Here is a 20,430-nt window from a genome sequence, read left to right as displayed (position 1 = left end):
TTTTGGCAACATCCATTTGGATCCTCATATAATGGCACAGGGTATACAGAAGAATATGATTACAGAAATAAACCTGCTCTGTTGGATGAGCTTTCTTGTCTACAGATAGATAGCAGGTAATTGCTTTCTTAAAAAAAAATCAACAGATACTAGTATACACAGTCCACTAAAGTTTCATGAAAACTGCTAAAAACAATTTTAGTTAAAGTACAAAGTGTCAACAACAGACAGACAGACAACAGTTTACCATATGACTACCCATCTAAGAGGACAGTAAAAATATATACATGTACATGTATTCCGATTTAATCATTTAATGATAATACATTATACACAATACAATAGACATAATATCTTCAACCATAATCATTAACAGTTATAACTTCCAGACAGAGCAACCATTGATTTTTAAAATGTTAGGTTTATCAATACTGGCTTACAGAACAACAGAATAACCAACAAATTTTGAGACATTCAAAATTAGCCGTAAGCTAATAAAATCAATCATGCAGGCGTTTTATTTTTACTTTTTGTTGCCACATAAATGCTCTTCAATAACTCTAACAAACAGTCGTCCAACAACTTTGATTTCTGCACACTTTTGTAAGCCTTATCACAAGGACAATTTTTCATCTTTCAAGCACAATAACTCTAACAAGGAGTCATCTGACAACTTTGACCTAATAAAGACTTTTGTAGGTCTTATAATGAGGATCATTTCAACAATTGAAAGAATTCATCTTATCCTAACATTTTTTTTAGAATATATGCAAAAAACCAATGTCTGACCCGTATGTTCTATTTTTAGTATAAGAGGCAATGTTTTTCCACGCATTAAATCCCCTAAGGAAATTTCATACCAAGTTTGGTTCTGATTGGTCTTGTAGTTTCAGAGAAGATTTTTGAAATATTAGAAAAATAGGGAAAAAATGTGGGAAAAAAAGCAATAACTCCAACATGGCTTAACGGATCAAAACAAAAATTTCACCAGAGATAGATCTCATCATGCTGAACACTTTTACCCATGTAAGAATTTGGCTAAACCTAACAATTATGGAAATATATGTGAAAAAATCCTATATGACCCCTTTGTTCTATTTTTAGTAACAACACCTCTGTTTTTGACGGATCAAAAATCCCCACAACCGTCCTATGCAAAATATCCTAAGGAACATTCATACAAAGTTTGGTTCTGATGGGTCTTGTAGTTTCAGAGGTGAAGAGTTTAAAAAAAATGGTTAAAAATGATGATGGATGACGATGGATGATGACAGACACAAGTGTGGCAATAGCACATGTGGCCTATGGCCAGGTGAGCTAAAATGAACAATGAATTACCCTTTCAAAATAGACTAGAGAACTAAATCATTGCCTAAAATATAGTATTTATGATACTATTAGGGAAATACTGAAGATTTTGGGGTTTCGTTGTCATTTATGAAACATACAATATATTTCAAAACAAATTACTTGTTTTAATGTGACAAAATAAATTGACTATTTTTAAAAAATCAACTGAATCAACTTACTTAAAATCAGCTGTCGTAATACGTTATGTTAGCGAGTGTAAGGCAGTCATAATACATTACGTTAGCCAGTGTAAGGCAGTCGTAATACATTACTTTAGCCAGTGTAAGGCAGTCGTAATACCTTACGCTAGCCAGTGTAAGGCAGTTGTAATACGTTACGTTAGCCAGTGTAAGGCAGTCGTAATACGTTACGTTTGCAAGTTTAAGGCAATGAATCATAATAACTGATTTTAATAAGATTGCAACAGACTTAACATCATACAGAAAAACAGTGGATTGACAGTAAAAACAAATTTCTCTTATGTTGATAATACTGCGTAACCATATATAATTACAAAGCACATCTCTGGATAATATGGATAATTCAGCACAGTAATGTAGCAATACATTTTCATATCCTATTTTCAATTTTCAGCAGTGCATTTCCGCATGAATTATTGAAATTTTGAGCAGTGTGGTTCTTCTATACACACACTGACTAATGTTATGCTAAAATGTATTATTGCACCTGTTACATACTGATAACTAGAGATGAACATGCTATTTTTTTAATGTTTATTTTGTCTAGTTATAGCATTATAGGTACGAGGACACAATTAATTTCATAGTGCATTTCAACAGACCCATCTTGACATATAAAAAAAATTCCACCGCTTCAAACTCATTCAAACTTCACCAATATGGAAACATGTATAAAAGCAGATTTCTATAAGAGTGCCAAAAAAATTCACCATCATTTTTTGTTTTTAGCAACTTTGCTTCAGAGACCCCGTAGACATGAAAAGTGACCACTGCCAAATGTCCTAAATTTTGACCTTCTTTCATAGGACCAAATCACAACTTCTACATAAAATTACAGAAGGAAAAAAAAATCCCTTGTAAATTTGATCCTTGCCCTACATTTCTGCAGTTAATACTAAGCAATAAAGTTTGTGACAGCAAAGAAAAAAATCAGGAAGAAACACACTAAAAAAAAGGAACTATATTCATTTCCAATGAAAAATCAAGGGGAATTAATTGTGATTTCGTACCAGCAGTGAAAATGAAGCTCTAAATATCAATATGAATGTAACACAATCTTCTACTTAGGGTAGACCAAAACTGAAAACAAGTTTCAGTTCAGTTTTTCATTAGCACAATGTAGTTCTTGGATTAACAAATCTTTAAAATTTGTGTCTATTTGCCAGAAATTTTACGTCCATTTAAGAAGATCAACAGTACATTTTTTTTCAGAATTCTATGTGTTTGATTAAAAGGAAACTTCCTGAGACTTGCTGATAAGCTGTCAGTCATTTGGGCTGACAAATGTGAAAGTTTTGCTTTACTGAAAAATATTCTGTAGGGGATGTAGTGGGCACTCTGCTAAAGGGATATCAAAAAAGAAAATTTGCATCAGATGTGTAAAGAGACAATTTTTTTCAAGATATCAGTCCAACCAAACTCAATCAGGACCATCAGACTGACAGGGTATCAGGAAGTCTATAAAAAGATATAGTCATTATTAACAAGGAGGCTGTGTATTGTATGACAGCTCTGATCCAGACTCGTAGTGATAAATCAAATAACTGATAAAAATTTGTATAAAACCTAAGTAGTCCTGAACACTGTTCATTCCAGTGAATGACAACCATATTCAAAACATGGAGAACTTCATAATAGTAAATGACTGCCATTATCTATAAAGCACAGAGCGCAGTTCAAAATACATAAAGTAAATGAACATCACTGTACCATTGCAGAGCACTGTTAGCATCTGTCAATGACTGCCATTGAACAAGCACAGCACTTATCAATTACTATAAAAAATCTCTATCCACTAAAATCAGTTTATCAAGTACTTTGTCTAAGGCTGTCATGGTCGGTGATGTTTTGAAATGGTCAACAAAACTTTTCCCTTCTTCTAAACACTGGGTTAACTGTGGGTCTAGAGGAATACATCCTGAAAACACAAAAAGTCAAAAGCAGCATGATACAACAGCAATGCATTTTATTCATTCTTTAAGTAGTTCAGATAGTATTTCTCAATTTTCAGACAAAATTTTACTCAGCTGAAAAAAAAAAATCTGAAATCCTTAATAGGAAGTATTTACACTATAAATAATGTTAGAAGGCAAAACACTGAATGAAAAAAAGGTAAAATTCCATTTTTAAACAGAAAAATATAATGCCTGCATTTTTGCAAAACTAAGTTTCACATTTTAAGCTACATTAAAATTTTAAGAAAAAAAGATTGATGCAAAGTTTTCTCGTTTTTTTTTAAAACACAGAACAGTCTTATATCAATATTCAACTATTTAGATTTGCTTCATTATGGGTATTAAAGAAGCTTTGTTGAGTATTAAAGTACTCGATAGATCCAATCTACCAGGGCATCGTTTCATAAAGCACTCGTAAGACTTGAGTCCATGTTAAATCTTAACAAACCAATGGAACTAATGAGCACGCAAGTCTTTTAGAACTTTTTTGTCGTTTTATCTATATTTAGTTTAAGTTTAATTCAACATATTTCCACTTTCACTTGTACTGTTTTTATTGCTTTCTGGATGCCAGCTCATGTACTTAACAATTCAAGTTACTAACCTAAGAAAGGAATATGATACTTTTTGGCCAGAGCTTCTCCTCCACCTTTTGAGAACACATTGGTACATTCCTGTAAAAAAATTAACACCACAAATAAAAACATCAGCAATAAATCTATTAATTCCAGATGAGGAACAAACTAATGGAAATTAAATATTAAAATTACATGTACTTCTATTATTCATATAGTCAAGTCAAAATCAAAGAAATGCAAGAAGATGTCCCTTATACAGAGGTAGGTTGTCAATTAAAAGCAGCATTTAGCTTAGGGTGCTTGTTTGTGTGTGTAGCATTGTATTGTTTTTGTTATATATGTGTGTTCTGAAAAATATTTTAGATTTCATTTCCAGATTATTTTTAATATGTGACTGCCATGTGCATGTGCCTATTTCAAACAGGTGCTCATTAAAATGGATTTTACAGAATAAAAGTGTGCCCCTAGTTGTGCAATAAAAAACACTTTTTTTAGATAAAATATCTAGTGTAATCTATTTTTAAGAAATACCTTTCCAATCTTTCATTTACAATATCAAGAAATCAACTTACAGAGCAGTGAGGGCATACAAATCCACTCATGTTTTCAATCAATCCCATTATAGGAATATGTGTCTTTTTACAAAATGTCAACTCCCTGACTACATCACCAACAGCTACTGCCTGTAATACAAAATTAGAATAGCGTAAATGTCTGATGAGTAAAACTACAGAGGGTTCAACAAACAAAAAATGAAGGCGAATTTTAGGTTGGCAGGGCCACAATGCAAGGAAGCCAATTTTTTGGAATTAGTTTTTTACATGATGAAGCAGGCATACTTGTTTAATAAAACTAATCCTTAACTCTACTGAGCAAAAATAAAAGAAATAAAAACATACTTGACACTTAATTCATCCATTTCTGTCTTTTATTATTTTCAACAAAACCATGGACTACTAGAGTCTACAAACATGGTACATTTGTATTTAAATACCAGATGGATCTACACCAGAGTAACAAAGATATATGAAGTCTTCCTGTCATCATATGACCACCCAAAGGGTCACTGACCAGTTATCGTACCAACATTTTAGAGTATTTTGGTTCTGCCCCTTCTACTGCCAGAAGTCCCTCTCAAAACACTACCCTGTCCCATTCCAATCTAAATGTTAAGTCTGTTCATATAACTTGTATGTTGTATCAAATACAGTACCCTAGGCCAACTCAATAGTCGTTTTCATATTTACGGAATGCCAGCCATTTTAAGAAGTTTTTCAAAGGGACGTAACCGACCAACCCCCGACAACCTGGTTGCCTGTCTCATTGGAGAAATGGAAAACAGTTAACACTTTTCTTGGAAACTTTAATTATTTTCACTTCAGCAAGTACCTGAATGGTTTGAAATAAGTTTTTTAAAAGTATTCAAGTACTTACAGTGGTTCTAATAGGTTTAATACATGAATTTGAAGTCTACTGCTGTCCATTGCTCCAATTTGACAGTAAAGCAGTCTGGCGGATAAATATTTGTAGAAATTTACTTCCCTATGCTTAAAATCTTAAAATATGAAGCCAAAGTCAGGAATATAAAAAAGGACTATAATAATACACAACCTGAACATTAACCAGCTAATAATCTCACCTGAGGTGTAGTGATTAGAATGGCACCATCTGGGTTATAAGCCTTTAAATTCTCTACTACTGATATATGTTCATCAGATGTGCCAGGTGGTGTGTCAATAATCAAATAGTCCATATCTCTCCACACAACATCATTCAGAAACTGTTTAATCATTGCTAAAATTGTACACAAAATAGTAATACTTACAATACTATGTGTCTATTAAAAAAATCTTGAAGCAGTAAAGCACAGTGCTATTTGTAACATTCAACACAGAACCAACCAACCAGATTAACAGCAGTACGATTTTCACAGTTAGTCATTATTTTCTTCGCAAGTGGCTTTTTTAATAGCATTACATTTATCAGAGGTTTAATTACAAAAATAGGTCATTAATGGAAAATTAAGTGAATTCCCACCATGTAATGGTAAAAAAGATGTATGGAAAAGTTGTCAAAATGGCCTAGCTCGAAAACTACATTTTGACTTTACCTGTATTTCATGGTACTTAACAACTGTGCAAAGTCACTAAAAACATCACTGATCCTTTCTCAAGTTATCATCTGGAAACCACCTGGGACAGACAGATGGATGGACAGATGGACACCACTTTTAAGTGTATCACAAAATACCTCACCACTTCATGTGGCAAAAGTACAAAAATGAGGACCATTTGAACTTCAATAAAGACTTCTTCAATATAAATAGTACCTGATTTTTTAGGACCTCTCCACACCACAGCTTCATCTTTGTTATCCAGAAGGAAAGCAATCGACATCACCCCTAATTGCTGTTCTTTATCTACATAGACTGGTAACCACCTAAAATAAATACAGATACAATATAAATAAAGGCAACAAAGATATCTTCTATAAAATGAATCATTTACCGGTAACTACATGTTCAAGGTTCCAAATTTTCCAGTGAAAAATAATAACACATTTTTTCCCAATAAAAAAGGATGAGACAATCTAAAAAAAAAAAACTAAAAAATATCACTGACCTGAACATTGCCTGGGAAGATTCATTTTTGGAAAAGTTAAACTTACCCTTCAGCACATTGGTGAATATCATTTTCTTCCACATTAAACATTTTAGGAACACTTGGTCCACATAGGTCAACATCAAGCAAACCAACCTAGGGAGAAGAATAGAGGAGTAAATTGCTTCTTCAAAACATATCTAGGCATAGAGTTGTTAAAAATGACCCCTAGAAATAAATGAAATAACTGGTCCCAGCTTCTTTTTGAGTTATACACATGCAAGTAAATTTCAGCATGGCCATGTTTATTGATAGGCATATCAGTTTTCCCTGGTTCCTGACCAACCCATATTTTATCCACAACCTAATTTTTAGTATTTATTCAAATCGATCTAACCCTTAAAAAGCCTGAAATGTTTTTAGTATCTGTACAATTTGCCTTCCTTACCTTTTTGCCCTTCTGTTTCAGACCAAGGGCTATTTGTGTGGCCACAGTGCTCTTCCCAACTCCTCCTTTACCAGACAAGACAAGAATAACATGCTTCACACAGGACAGGTGGTCGGACAGATTTACTGAAATACAAAAATGTACATGTAAATTACCAGTAGTTGATTGGTAGTCCAATTGTTTATTGGTCTAGTCTATCTTATACTGGTACATGGGACTAGAAAATTGTGACCAACATAATATGTTCAATTTGCTTTTTTTATATAAAAAAGACTTCGTCTCCCAATATAGGAGTTAGGATCATACTGAACTCTAAAAAGGAAAAGTCATATACTTCATCATGGGAAGTCTGAATTTCATTTTGACCCTGTATCTGCCATATCAATATCCAAATAAAAAAAGAGGAGTGTTGCAAGGTCAAAGAAATTCAGACTGATTATGATAAAGTGATGAACCTAACATGATATTATTTTGTCCAGTAATAATAAAGAATGATATGCTCTGCATGGGGAATAAACATGTATAATGTGAAGAATTGTACAGGTTAGATCTTACACAACTTCAGCTATATGTTTAGAGTCTTGAAAATAGTACATGTATTAGTCAATGTAACATGCCAGGCTATGGATTAACATCCTACACAACCTGTAAGGCTGTAACAAAAAATTACTTCAGTGAAAATTTTGAAACAGGCTGATCCATGCTATTGAATTGAGTTTTTTTCATGAACTACTTCCCAATACCAATTCTAAACCAAGTGAATTTAACTTATTCCAAAGACATTCAAAATGTGTATATACATATGTATGTTATGTCTCATTCATTATGACCAACAGAGAAAGACAATGAAATCAAGCTAGGCTATACTTAAACCTGGAAAAAATCAAACCCATCTTAAAAAGAATATGTTTGAGTGGTAAATACAGTTTCCTAGACTATTGTACATGTAAATAATACATGTACAATATAGGAACACTTGGTCCACATAGGTCAACATCAAGCAAACCAATGTAGGGCGAAGAACAGGAGTAAATTTCTTCTTTAAAACTAATCTAGGCACGGAACTGTTCTCAACCCTGCATGGGAAGAATTGGGATTGATTTTTACATAAAATGGGAAAATAACTTTTTGTAGGTTTAAACAGGTCTGGAGCTGGCATGTCAGTTAACTACTAGTAGTCCATCGTTTGTACAGTTGTTTAATTTGTATTCAGTTTCTTTATTTCCGTAGTAACAAGCAATTCTGGCTTTATTAAACTGATTTTTAGGTGTGTTTAATTGTGTAATATTTTTTCCATCGTGGCCAGAATTTAAAGGGAGAGGGTTGTAATCGCACCGAAGTATTTTTACCCTGCCATATTTTTTTGCGCCTGTCCAAAGTCAGGAACTTTTGGCCTCTGCGTGTCTTGTTTCGTTTCACCTTCAGTTTATTTATACTGTGAAAGTACTTTTATTCATGGATTCCAATTTTCGTAGATTTGGGAAGAAAGGCAAGTTTGTAGATTCTTAAATTCTTGGTTTTGAAATTTTCAATATAAACATCAATGGAAATTTCATTAGGAACCAAATTTCATGGTTTAGCCTATCCACAAAAAAACACCAAAAATTGGTACCCCACAAACAATAGTACCTTCACAGTATGTTCCTGGAATATAAAGGGGCAACTCTTTATCTCTACAAGTGTAATTATTAATGTTTTGGGGCCAGCTGCAGCCTATCCTGTGGAGTTAGGGTTTTCTTGTCTGAAGATCTATAGGTGACCTTGGGCTGACATTTTCATCTCAGTGGGGTTGTTGTCTCTTTTGACATATTCACCATACCTATTCTCGTTATGTAGTACACTTTTAACTTACCCTCAATCTTTAAATCTCAGGTTAATTAAAATTCATGATGCAAAAACTAATTTTTAGCATCAATGACTTTTATTTCAACTGTTTAAAGGAAGCTTTTTTTATATTTGAAGATAATGAATTCCCTGAGGTCATCTGTTAAATCAAAATATCTAGTAAAACATTACATTTTGTTATGTTACATTATTTCACCTTTTCATCAAATTATAAATTAAATTCCATACATACAGATCTTTTTTTAAATATCTCCCAGATAACAGATTAAGAATAACAACAAGCGAAAAAGCCTCTATCCATGTCATCAAATTAAATCATAAGTCATCTAATAGGATTTTGAAGTGGCTTTAGTCTGGATCCTACGGTATGGCATACCCTTATTAAGTTTCTGTCAAAAAATCAAGTAGCTATAATTAATAGTTACAGAGATAACTAAGGAAAAAGTTGTAGGCAAATGAAGGGACAAACGACTAGAAAGATGGACAGACAGATAGACACCATGGTCACTATATATCTCCCACTTTCAAAGCTGGGGCACATACACCATTTAGAACCTACAACAAACATGCAAATATTGAAGTACTAACCTTCAGCAGACAAACTTGAACTGCTGCCGGCAGGGAGAACAGGCGAAGAATATTCACTATGCTTCCGTTTTTTACCTTGGGTTGACATTATTTCAATTTAATCTAAGAATTACAATATATGATACTGTACTTTTAAAAAAATAGGACATTTATGTAAAATGCTCATGTTTCCAAGTTACTTTTTCATCTTTAAAAAGCTTTACAACTGAAAATAAAATATATTCTAACCAAAATCAGAACGTTCTTTGATTCCTATTTGAAACATAGCCAAACTAACAGCTTATTATACTCTGATGAAGACTGATTATATCATTTCATTAAGACAGCAGTGTAGTTCAGTTCATCCTACCCCACTACTAGCCAGACCAGACTTATCATACTAGTTACCTATCATCAGATCAAAAAGGAACTTAAATATAAAACAGGTATTTAAATTTAGATGCTTATGTTAAATATAGAATTTGAATCATGCATGCATGCACAAAAAATCCATAAAGATCCACCCTGACCAAGAAAAATACTGATGTCAAATGCAAAATCTTGCAGACTGTGTGTACGATGGGAATTTTGTCATTCATGCAAAATACAAAATGAAGGGTACAGTACACCAAGACATTTTTTAAGCTTAAATCTTTCTCTTGAGACATTAACACTGAATAGAAAAGGTGAATATTGCAAGTTTAACAACCTTATGTTGATTATATGATTTTTAAATATCCTTTACATGTACATGTATATGTCATCTAGATATTCTGAGAACTTATGATCCACAACCTTACTTCTTGAATTTGTGAAGCAGAATTAAATCTGTCAATGAACTGACTTAAGGCTCATTCTATACCATGGCATACTTTTATTATGTAACATTATTTCCGATTGGTGGAGCTTTTTTTTGTGATAATTGCTAGTATTCTTCTTAAGACTGTGATATCAAACTATACAAAAACTCTGTTTTCATCTCTTAAATAGACATCAGTTACTGACAGAATCTTTGCAAGGGTAGACTATGCAAGACATCTAGGATCAAACTAACCAAATCTTCACTCAAGCTTCAAATTATAACAGCAAAGACATTCAGTTAATATTTTTTTCAGTGTGATATCAGACTTAAAATTAACTACTAATGATAATTTCAAATTTCTGAAATAGCAAGCCTTAATCCTTAAACCATATAATGAAAAATTGAAATGACCTTGATCAGCCTATTTAAAGATTGTTTGGAAGATTTCAAAACACAAAAATACAGCTGCAATGAATTTTGAATTTAACTTTGCCAAGTTATCTACGGCATTTTGAAAACTCTCTACAGCTCCTCGATTTTCAAGTGCCTAGACGTTCCAAAAACCTTGAGAATCATAAAACGATGTTGCCAAATTTGTCATTTTTTGCTTATTGTATTATAGCCAGTTTCTCAGTTGAGAATGTACACTGCTTGATGGATGTTTTGATGAAAGTTTTTCAAAATATTTTTCAGCTCATTATATAACACCACCCTTGGACCTCCATTAAAAAACAGACCTTCCACAATTGTAATGATATATCAGTCATATGAATATTCAAATGTGGTAATTATTAAACTCTAATTTTAAATTCGATTTTTGTCACTACTGAAATACTGTACATGTTTGCCAATATAACACTAATAGTAATAGTAAATTATCTAAATATTGTGAGCTAACTTCAGTCCCTATTTCGAGAAACATTTAAGTTGTTTCACTTTTTGTTGTTACAAAGAAACAAAACAGACAACAACAAAAAAACAGAAAGTTGTTGTTGACAACATTTCAAAAGCTTATTTTTTCTGCTATTTTGCACATGCTACATGCAGATTATTTTCATACCATTCGCCATTTGAATAGATCACTTCAGAGTTTGTATCCTCTCGAAACCTCTCTTGACTTATCATTCATTTTAATATTCGATGGAAAGCGTCCTGGTGACTTTGATTTTCTCTCAAATATTGACGCCAGAATAGACACCTCTTTGTTTTTTTACCTGAAATAATGAATTTTTCGGACAACATGTGGTATATTTTGGCTGTAATTGCCACTTCGATACTTCTTCTGGCATCAACAATATACACCCTTCGAAACATCTTGAAAATATGGAGAAAAGGCTGTCCTACACATGCAGAGAAAAATTCAGAAACAGAAAATTCAGTAGGAACTTTTGATGACAAGGAACCTGACACTAGTCTTGCAAGAGGTATATTCAGATTGAAGTTAGTAAAGAGAGCATGAGGTTTGTGTGGCATTTTGTCACAGAACAGTATCTCATCAATGATGATTTTTGTAAAAAAAATTTTACTAAGAACTCCTGTATCATATAGTGTATGAAGATTCCTGTAGAGTGTTTGCAGATGCCTATGCATGTACATTCATATGCATAGAAGCTGTTAAAGATTAGGATGCCTGTACATATTCACTTATTTAACATTTTCAAACCCTATTGGTAACATCATATTTTGCAATATAGTATTTGTAATACATACATGTCAAAATATAAAGTGTATAGTATGTGACAGATGGAACCTGAAACACTCCTTAATAAACATATTTTGACATCATAGATTTTTGGGAGTTGGAATGTTGGCATGTTGGAAACTCCTTTTCACCCATCTTGTAGAATTTTGTTACCCATACATGTATATTGCCTATCACAAGTCTTTGAGCTCTAGGGTTCATTGTCGGAAGAAGTATTTGAATATTTGCATAAACACAATATTAGTTTAAATGGAAATCTTTCCTCTTACTGAGGATATAATAAAAATTAATCAAAAACACCCATAACCAACAAAATGAAAGAAATCAGCACTTCTAACCCAGTTCAGTTTGACTAGCTGTCTGTACATGTATTATAAGTCTACATATCAATCATCCAAGTAATTTTAGAGCAGAGTGACATTAAATTGGGGACTTCTATCAATGTATCAATTTTGTAGGTGAGAAATATACATTTTAATATTTTGATAACAGCAAACAATGTACAAAAAAAAACAAATATAGAGAAGGAATGGCAATAACGTCTAACACATCAATGACTGTAAAAATCAGTTTTATCAAGCATCTGTTACTCCCTCATGGACTTTTAAAAAATATTTTATCATCATCAGAAGCTGGTTGAAATAGTTTCAAAATGAAATGCAAGAAAATTGATGCACAGACTTAAAATAGGATGCTGCACATGTACAATTGAATATAGTGTATCAGGTCCTTAATTTCCATTTTACCATTTTTGGAGCATATGAAATTCTGAAATAAATAAATATTCATACACATATGCAAATATGCATGTATGTACAAACATGTACATTGTACAAAAAATGTACTTTTTTAAAAGTTATATGGAGGTACCATAATTACATGTAGGTACATGTACATGGCTCTTCCTTGTTTCTGACTTTACATCAATGACTTAAATGTCATTGGATGATAAGAAAAAAGAGAAATTAGTTTATAGATTACCAAATGGATTCTCATATTTTGAATTTTTCTTTTATTTTGGATGTATAAAAAACAATACATGTACATGTATTTTTTTTACATGTAGGACCAAAGGTCTGTCCTGTAGTATTTTGTTTTCACTGTGTAAAAGTAATATGGATGTACTGTAATTACATGTAGGTACATGTACATGGCTCTTCCTTTTTTCTGACTACATCAGTGACTTAAATGTAACTGGATGATAAAGAAAAAAGAGAAATTGGTTTATAGATTACCAAATGGATTCTCATATTTTTAACTTTTCTTTTATTTTGGATGTATAAAAAAAACAATACATGTACATGTATTTTTTATACATGTAGGACCAAAGGTGTTTTTACCAGACATCAGTCTGTCCTGCAGTATTTTGTTTTCACTGTGAAAGTTATATGGAGGTAACGTAATTACATGTATGCACATAGCTCCTCCTTGTTTCTGTCCTGCAGTATTTTGTTTTCACTGTGTACTTGTATTTTATTCTAAATTTTCACTAACCTGTCAAGCATGCATATCATGTGAGTTTTACCATAAATGGGTTGGAGTTGATCAATACTGATTTTAAATATTTCAGGCGATGGTCTAGTTATTGACCCAATGGAATATTGTGAGCATATTCAAAGTGAGGTTAAGAAAGCTAAAATCAGAGTTGCAGAAAAAAAAATAGGAGAATCCATGACTGCTGAACAGATTGCTGAAGAAAAAGAACTCCAGCGGAAACAGCTGGAAGAAATTTTTAAACTCATGCAAGAACAAAATGAGAAATTTGGGGTTTCAAGTGTTGAAGACATACAAGATCAGATGAAATTGTATGCATGATTGTATATCATGTATGGTATCACTGCATTCAGGATTATCAAGAATGAAGAAGGCTCTAAGACTGAAGAAAATTTTGTACTACACTGTATTGTAAGCTAAATATGAAGTTCAGTAAATAATTGATACAGTTTAATTCACTCTCTTATTGAGAACTTATTTGTTAACTGTCAGAAAATTGTGAATTGTTGTAATTTCACCTGTACAGTAAACACCTTTAGACAATTAGTCCTTTGCCCTTAACTAGTGAAGATTGATCAGGGTTGGTATCAATTCAGTGGATTTTGTTAGTTTATAATAGATATGTAATGGGAAAATGTTGAAAAAATTCACCGGGGCAGTTGGCTACAAATAATTTTGGTACAAACTGCATGCCATGGGAAAAAATTTAAACTTCAGTTTTATCTTAACCAAGTAAGAAAAAATCAAATAGCAATGAATATGTATATTTTTAATGTACAAAATATAAGTAGAATTCGTATTCTTCTGGTCTCAAGTTAGTTCAGAAGAAATGTTTTGACAAGACAAGATACAATACAAATGTATAGAGAGAGAGAGAGAGTGCAAATTAGTGCATGAAGTGAGTTAATGGCTTTGAAGATTGAATCTCTGGAGCAATTGTTCAAATATATGTGATGTTACTGCAGATTTGCTTCTGTTTTCCAAGCTTTAAAAGATTCTGAATCTGCAAAAATAATCACTGCCCCAATTTTTTTTTCATAAAGAAAAATAGTTTACTTTTCATATATTTGTGGCTTAAAGAGACCAGAAACATGTATTTTCCTGATGTCCTGATGACATTAACTTGATTATTAGTGAATGAATTTCTTTGAAGTTGTTTTCTGAGGTGCCATACTACCAAAGAAAGACTAGAATTTTTTTTATATTTTTTTATTGTGACTTGAGTCAAGTAAGAATAACGAGCCACAAAGGGGCCATATTCTGTGTCAAAGACTAATCATAATGAAAATTCAGAAGTTGTGTCTAGTTTGAATGGTGTGTCCACACTATCCCAAACTGTTCAAGGTTCGACCTCTGCAGTCATATCAAACTGTACCATGCATAACATTTTATTAGGGTATGAAACCTCAGACTTATTTTCTTTTGGCCTACATGTAGTAGTTTAATTTTCATATCTCATGGACAGACCTAACTGAAGAAGTGCTTATTAGAAAAAAAATGTTTTTCTTTTCTCAAAGTTATTGAAATTAAACTCAAGCTAAAATAATGTCTTATTTGTAACACCTATTATGATCAGGTCAGATATTTTTTGTTGTTGAAAAGATGGATACAGTTGAAATTGATGACCGCAACTGGCTCAAACTTGGAAAGTAGAAGTGAATTAGTTGTAATTGTTCATGGACCTTTGTACTCGACATTCCATTGTAAAATTATGTGATAAAAGTTTTACATTTTACATGTTACTGTTGTTCTATAAATAATCATGTACATGTACATTTCTTTTTTAAATGTGCAATAAAACCCTGGTACCATAAAATGTATGTACAATGTAGAATTATTGTATTGATATATGTTTCAGTAACTGAAAGATATATAGGAATTTTCTACAAATTGTATGTTAATAATTAAACTGTACTTGGTTTTAATAATGTTGCTGAATGAAAAAAAAAATATTTTGATACATGTAGATGTGAAATCTCTTGTTGAAGTTTTTCCCTTTGATTATTGCAGTTTTAATTTTCAACCATTATAGGGTCATTTTTATACTCTGGTAATGGAATACAGTTTTCTCCTATAAATGAATTGTAAATAAGCTTGAGTTACTTTTATCAAAGAATTATTTGATTTTGAAACACTGTGAAATTACTTTTATTTGTGGATTCCAATTTTTGTGGTTTATGGAAAAAACATCAGTTCATAGAATCTTGGATGTGTTGATTTGACAATTCCATCTAACAAATAGTTGTATGGCCAGTTGAGAAGGAGATTTAATAAATTTCTATGATACCTAGATACCAATAACTATCGAATGATATAATGTTTTAATCTGCTTGTCAATTGCCCAGGTAGCTAGCTAAGGCAGATCATCATTTGATGGCCATTCTATCAAAAGTAACAACTCTATTCATATTATTTTACTCAATGTAGCTGCAAGAATTAGACCAATGAAATATTAATTTAAGAACCATGGAATATTCCCACTGTACCTATAGTTATGGCATTATGTTTCCATGTTTCCAGCTTTTATGATTTGTTGATTTTTGTTGCAAACATTCACATCACATCTTACTTGTAACTTACTGGGTCTTTGTACTTAATTTTTATACCCCCTCCCCTCAAACAAAGTTCTCTTTTATTTGTGTTCAGTTAGTTTTAAATGGTTATTAAATGGCGCATATACAAAGAAGAACCTCAAATTCTACATGCTATGTATTTTATTTGCACTGTAATACTAGGAGTAGGAGACTTATTAAATATCAACCTGTGCCATTAGGTTTATTAATTATTTATTCAGGTATTCTTGCAGCAGTATCAAAGTGCTGCACATTTTATATTAGAAATGTATATTTGAACATCATACTAGTATTGTTAATTATTCAGAGTTTTGAATTTGAATGTATTAGTGTATGTTCATTTAAAATTTTCCATTGATTTTTATTAAGGAATAATTCTGCTTTAACCTATTATACTTAAAACAAAAAGGGAGACAATTCTTCATACTTAAGCTTTTGATGTGTTTATATAAAAGGAAGATTTTATTGTATCTTTTCTTTTTAAAATAATGACCTATGTCTGCAAAGTTTAAAATGTCTACACGGTAGGCAAGTTATTTTTTTACAATATATAGTCATTTATTGTTGATAGCAAATACAATCACTGAATCATTATTAGTGTATGTTAATGTACATGTTACAAGTTATATGTGCTGGTTTACTCCTTTCATATAATTTGTGGTGATCTTGCCAGTGGACATGTGTTGGGAAATACTTTTTGATGCCCCTATTACTTTATTACATTGATATTAATTTGCAAGATGACAAATTTATCTAAATAAGCATCAAAGACTATAGGAAGAGTAGTTCCTTGAAGTCAGGCAAGTTGAAATGACTTTTTCCACCTTAGCATTTAGTATACACATATGTATACTAGATTGCTATTTATAGCCTTCAGAGGAGTAGCCAGTATTCACTCAGTATCTTGGATATTTTAGCCGATGTATATACTGTAATTTCAGAAATTGCTTGCATTTATTATTGCAATTTTTCCATTTAAGACCAAAATTCAAATCTTCTTGATGCCAGATTACTGGCCATTTGCATCTTACACAGTATTTAAACATTGCAATATTTCCAGAATTTACTTGAACTACAATAATATCAGTTGTATTTTTATATTTGAATAATAAACAAACAACATATCAAATACCTGAATACTCATGGTAGTAAATTCAGTAATTAAGTGCAAGTTTTTGTAAGAATCAGGCAAAATGAGAAAAATCAGAAATATTCATGTCGAAATCCCACCAATATGACAATATAATTTCACACAATGAAGATTTCTCTATGTAAAAATGCAACTATTTGATCTCTGAAACACCAGATTTGTTAAGAAATTTTTAGAATGTTAGAAAAATGAGGTTTCTGACAGAGTTATCTACCCTTGAAATGTACATTTTTTTAGTGTATTTCAACGAAATTGTATCTCAATTTACCAAAATGACATGGAAAATCTTGTCTTTTTTTCCTTGATTCTGTTGGTACAAATAGTCAAATTACAATTTCAAAGTGGTGGATTTTTTCATATTAAGTTTCACTTACTGCCTGATTCTTACAGAGACTGACACTTAATGAATTCTTATATAACTACTAATCAAAAGTATTGAAGTATTCAGAATCTTTTTTTTTATTATTCATAAAAAAGCCCCCATTCAAAACATCTTATTGGCTTTTTCAACAAAAAATATAATAATTTTTTGTCCTTAATCAGAATCTGTAGTAGTCAGTAGTGTTATAGATTTTTGCTATCTGTCCATAAAATAAAATTTTTACCTATCTACCCACCCATGTTCTGAGAACTTAAGGGCAACATTAAACACATATGATATTAAGTTTTGCTTCTAGCAAATTAATATTAAGGTCATTCCTGTCATTCTTGTTCAGATGTTATTCAGGTTTGAACAAGAGTCAGGGAAGCAAATTTTTTAGCAAAATCCTATAATTTCTGAGTTTACTCTAATTTTAAAATGGTCAATTAGTTGTTATTAAAGTTGATTTTTAGACCTTTTGAACGATCGCTTGTTGAGCTTTACTGAAAAGTTTTTGGTTTTTTTTTTCTCATTTCTTATTGCGACTACACCTATGTATACATTGTACATTTTCCAAAAAAGTCTGTCCTCATATTGTGCCATTATAAATTCTTTACTTATGCTTTTTTTTTTGCTTCATGTATTTTTTGTATAATGTTTCCTTACATTTCTGTCTCATTTACAAGACTTTCTATTTTGCAATTTTCTACTTTGTATTGTAATATTTCACCGCTAATTATTTTTGTGTCCACATCAGATGTGTTCAAATTATCCTTTTTCCCAAAATGCATGTCAGGATTCCTGTGAACATCTGTGTTTGTTGGAATTATTTATAAGAATTTATTCATATTATCCCAAGCTGATAAAGGTGACATTTTATGTTCATAAATGCCTTTTTTAATAATACAAAAACGAAATACATGTATTCACTTAGATTAGGATTGAAAAAAAAACATATCACTTGCTGAACCAATACTTGGTTCAGTTTAAGCATCGATATGTATTTAAGTAGCAGTCTTTATGAAAATCAGACGGGTGATTCATGCATGTCAATAACCCGCCAAATACACTTTTATTTCTACTTCAGTAATGGTTATAGACCACATAACCAGTCTTAGTTTGTCATTTGGTTGTTGCACTTTCGAGATAAAAATTGTATAAATTGTGTGTAAATTTATACTTTGCACGAGTTAACTCGTTCTTGATTTTAGTTGGAGGTACATGTATGTGTATGGTTTTCTCAAAAATGCAGATCTGAATACAGAAAGGACCATCTTCACATATAAAAGCATATGTGGACCACAAAAACATTGTTTGACATTGAATCATCTCTACCATAGGTAGCGTGTGAATTTTATATGGACTGGTACTTAATATCAGGTTTATGGTTGACTAATAACTGTTGGTTTTTGTTTGGTTCCTGCCTCCCTTGGAAATAATAGTAATAGATGTTACAGTGTATTAATGTTCAAGTTTAGTTCTTAAATTTAATGATTCAATTTGATCAGCGAGTCCAACTAACACAAGTTACAACAAGATTCCTTATGATTGTGGTGGAAGGAATATAACCATTATAAAATTATTTAACTTTTCTTCAGTTTTCAGTTGAATCTCTGTATTAGCCTTTACATGTATACATTTGCTCAGAATATAGTCTTTAAATCAATATTTATCACTAATATTTATGCTTCCGTTCTTAAGAAGATTTTTGTTTTTTTAATTTTCTATTTGTGAAATTTTGTTATGGTTATGAAGCCTGAATCTAAGGCATATCTACAGTGAACTAAAAGGCAATACTGATAAACTATTTTCTCGAATTGGCTTTAGTAGATTTTACAATTTTTACCATAGTTCTATTGGCATCTACCATGTAACATGTTGATAATACTGAATACATGCTTAATTTTTTTATATGTGATTGTATAAATCAAATGTCGTATCACACAACAGAAGAATGTATTATATACATCAGTGCAAGTAAATTGCAGAGTGAAAAAATATGTTGTTGACGTAGGAATCAGATATTATCACTTCATATTTCATAAAAAGTAGTTACTATTATTGTACCCATACCTTTAGGTTGTTATTGTTTTACTAGTCAACATTAGTTGTTTCTTTTGTATACTAGTGTAAGTCAAATGTTCTTTGTGAATTTGTTAATGAAGTTTAAAGGTTTATTTAATGTTATAAATTTGAATGTTGTAAAGAAGTATTAAAGAATTTTTATGGTATAACACTCTTATATTAGTTCAATTGGAATGCAGGGTTTATTCATTTCAAGAACAAATTATAATGAGTTGGAATCAAGTATGTGGGCTTACTGCAACTGAAATTGATGACATTGCACAGTCTGATGGTAACCCATGTGTAAAAAAAAAACCTATTGTAAAAACCAAAGTAAGTTCAAAAGCCACCGACCATGTTATATATCATTCATGATATTAATTGAAATGGTCTTCCCATGAGCCAATTGTAAAAGCCTACCTTCAAACATACAGATAGTGTTGGCAACATTATAAAAGCAAACAAACAGAAATTTGACCTTTAATCTGGAGTTCAAGGTCAAAGGTCACCAACCATAGCAAATGACAAATCAATTTAAAATTCTATAATAGTACATGCCAAATACTATAAGCCTTGAACAACAAAAAGTTGCATTTTTAAAGCAACAAAAAAGGAGAACATAAAATTTAACCAATGGGGCGATATCAACTAAAGAAAATAAATCCCATGATCAAGCATTCAAGGCTACTTCTACCCACTGGGACAGACTATTCTTATAACTTTCCAAAAGGCTCTAACATT

General features: G+C 31.6%; 2 protein-coding genes across 5 annotated transcripts; one reads left to right on the top strand and one right to left on the bottom strand.

Annotated features, from left to right (window-relative positions):
• Positions 1–290: 290 nt before the first annotated feature.
• Positions 291–11,431, bottom strand: LOC148619523 (cytosolic Fe-S cluster assembly factor NUBP2 homolog). Of its 4 annotated transcripts, none has more exons than XM_088579495.1 (9): positions 11,244–11,431; positions 9,565–9,666; positions 7,132–7,256; positions 6,751–6,839; positions 6,413–6,522; positions 5,723–5,877; positions 4,656–4,766; positions 4,110–4,179; positions 291–3,468 (listed from the first exon to the last, which is right to left on the bottom strand). In XM_088579495.1, the coding sequence occupies exons 2-9, from the start codon at positions 9,650–9,652 to the stop codon at positions 3,326–3,328; spliced, it is 891 nt and encodes a 296-aa protein (XP_088435621.1). In that variant the 5' UTR covers positions 9,653–9,666; positions 11,244–11,431; the 3' UTR covers positions 291–3,325. The 4 variants fall into 4 exon arrangements, with proteins under 4 accessions (XP_088435621.1, XP_088435622.1, XP_088435620.1 ...); XM_088579496.1 differs by lacking the exon at positions 9,565–9,666 and adding an exon at positions 9,793–9,951 and having other exon boundaries at positions 11,406–11,431; XM_088579494.1 differs by having other exon boundaries at positions 11,406–11,431.
• Positions 11,432–11,494: 63 nt separating this feature from the next.
• LOC148619522 (uncharacterized) lies at positions 11,495–19,859 on the top strand. Its single transcript, XM_088579491.1, has 2 exons — positions 11,495–11,769; positions 13,618–19,859. The coding sequence occupies exons 1-2, from the start codon at positions 11,568–11,570 to the stop codon at positions 13,860–13,862; spliced, it is 447 nt and encodes a 148-aa protein (XP_088435617.1). The 5' UTR covers positions 11,495–11,567; the 3' UTR covers positions 13,863–19,859.
• The last annotated feature ends 571 nt before the right edge of the window (positions 19,860–20,430 follow it).

Source organism: Perna viridis, chromosome 4, assembly GCF_037379345.1.
Source record: "Perna viridis isolate PV_CMFRI_1.1 ecotype Kerala chromosome 4, ASM3737934v1, whole genome shotgun sequence".
NCBI lineage: Eukaryota > Metazoa > Mollusca > Bivalvia > Mytilida > Mytilidae > Perna > Perna viridis.
This window is presented reverse-complemented; position numbering and strand designations above follow the sequence as displayed.

What these genes read in the sequence shown, in the direction of transcription:
- LOC148619523 (XM_088579495.1), bottom strand. Translation starts at nt 9,652, where the DNA reads ATGTCAACCCAAGGTAAAAAACGGAAGCATAGTGAATATTCTTCGCCT. An exon ending in GAGAGGTCCTAAAAAATCAG is followed by an intron (nt 5,878 to 6,412) that starts GTACTATTTATA and finishes GTACAATTTTAG; the next exon opens with CAATGATTAAACAGTTTCTG. An exon ending in TTCTAATCACTACACCTCAG is followed by an intron (nt 4,767 to 5,722) that starts GTGAGATTATTA and finishes TTTGTATTACAG; the next exon opens with GCAGTAGCTGTTGGTGATGT.
- LOC148619522 (XM_088579491.1), top strand. Translation starts at nt 11,568, where the DNA reads ATGAATTTTTCGGACAACATGTGGTATATTTTGGCTGTAATTGCCACT. An exon ending in TGACACTAGTCTTGCAAGAG is followed by an intron (nt 11,770 to 13,617) that starts GTATATTCAGAT and finishes TAAATATTTCAG; the next exon opens with GCGATGGTCTAGTTATTGAC.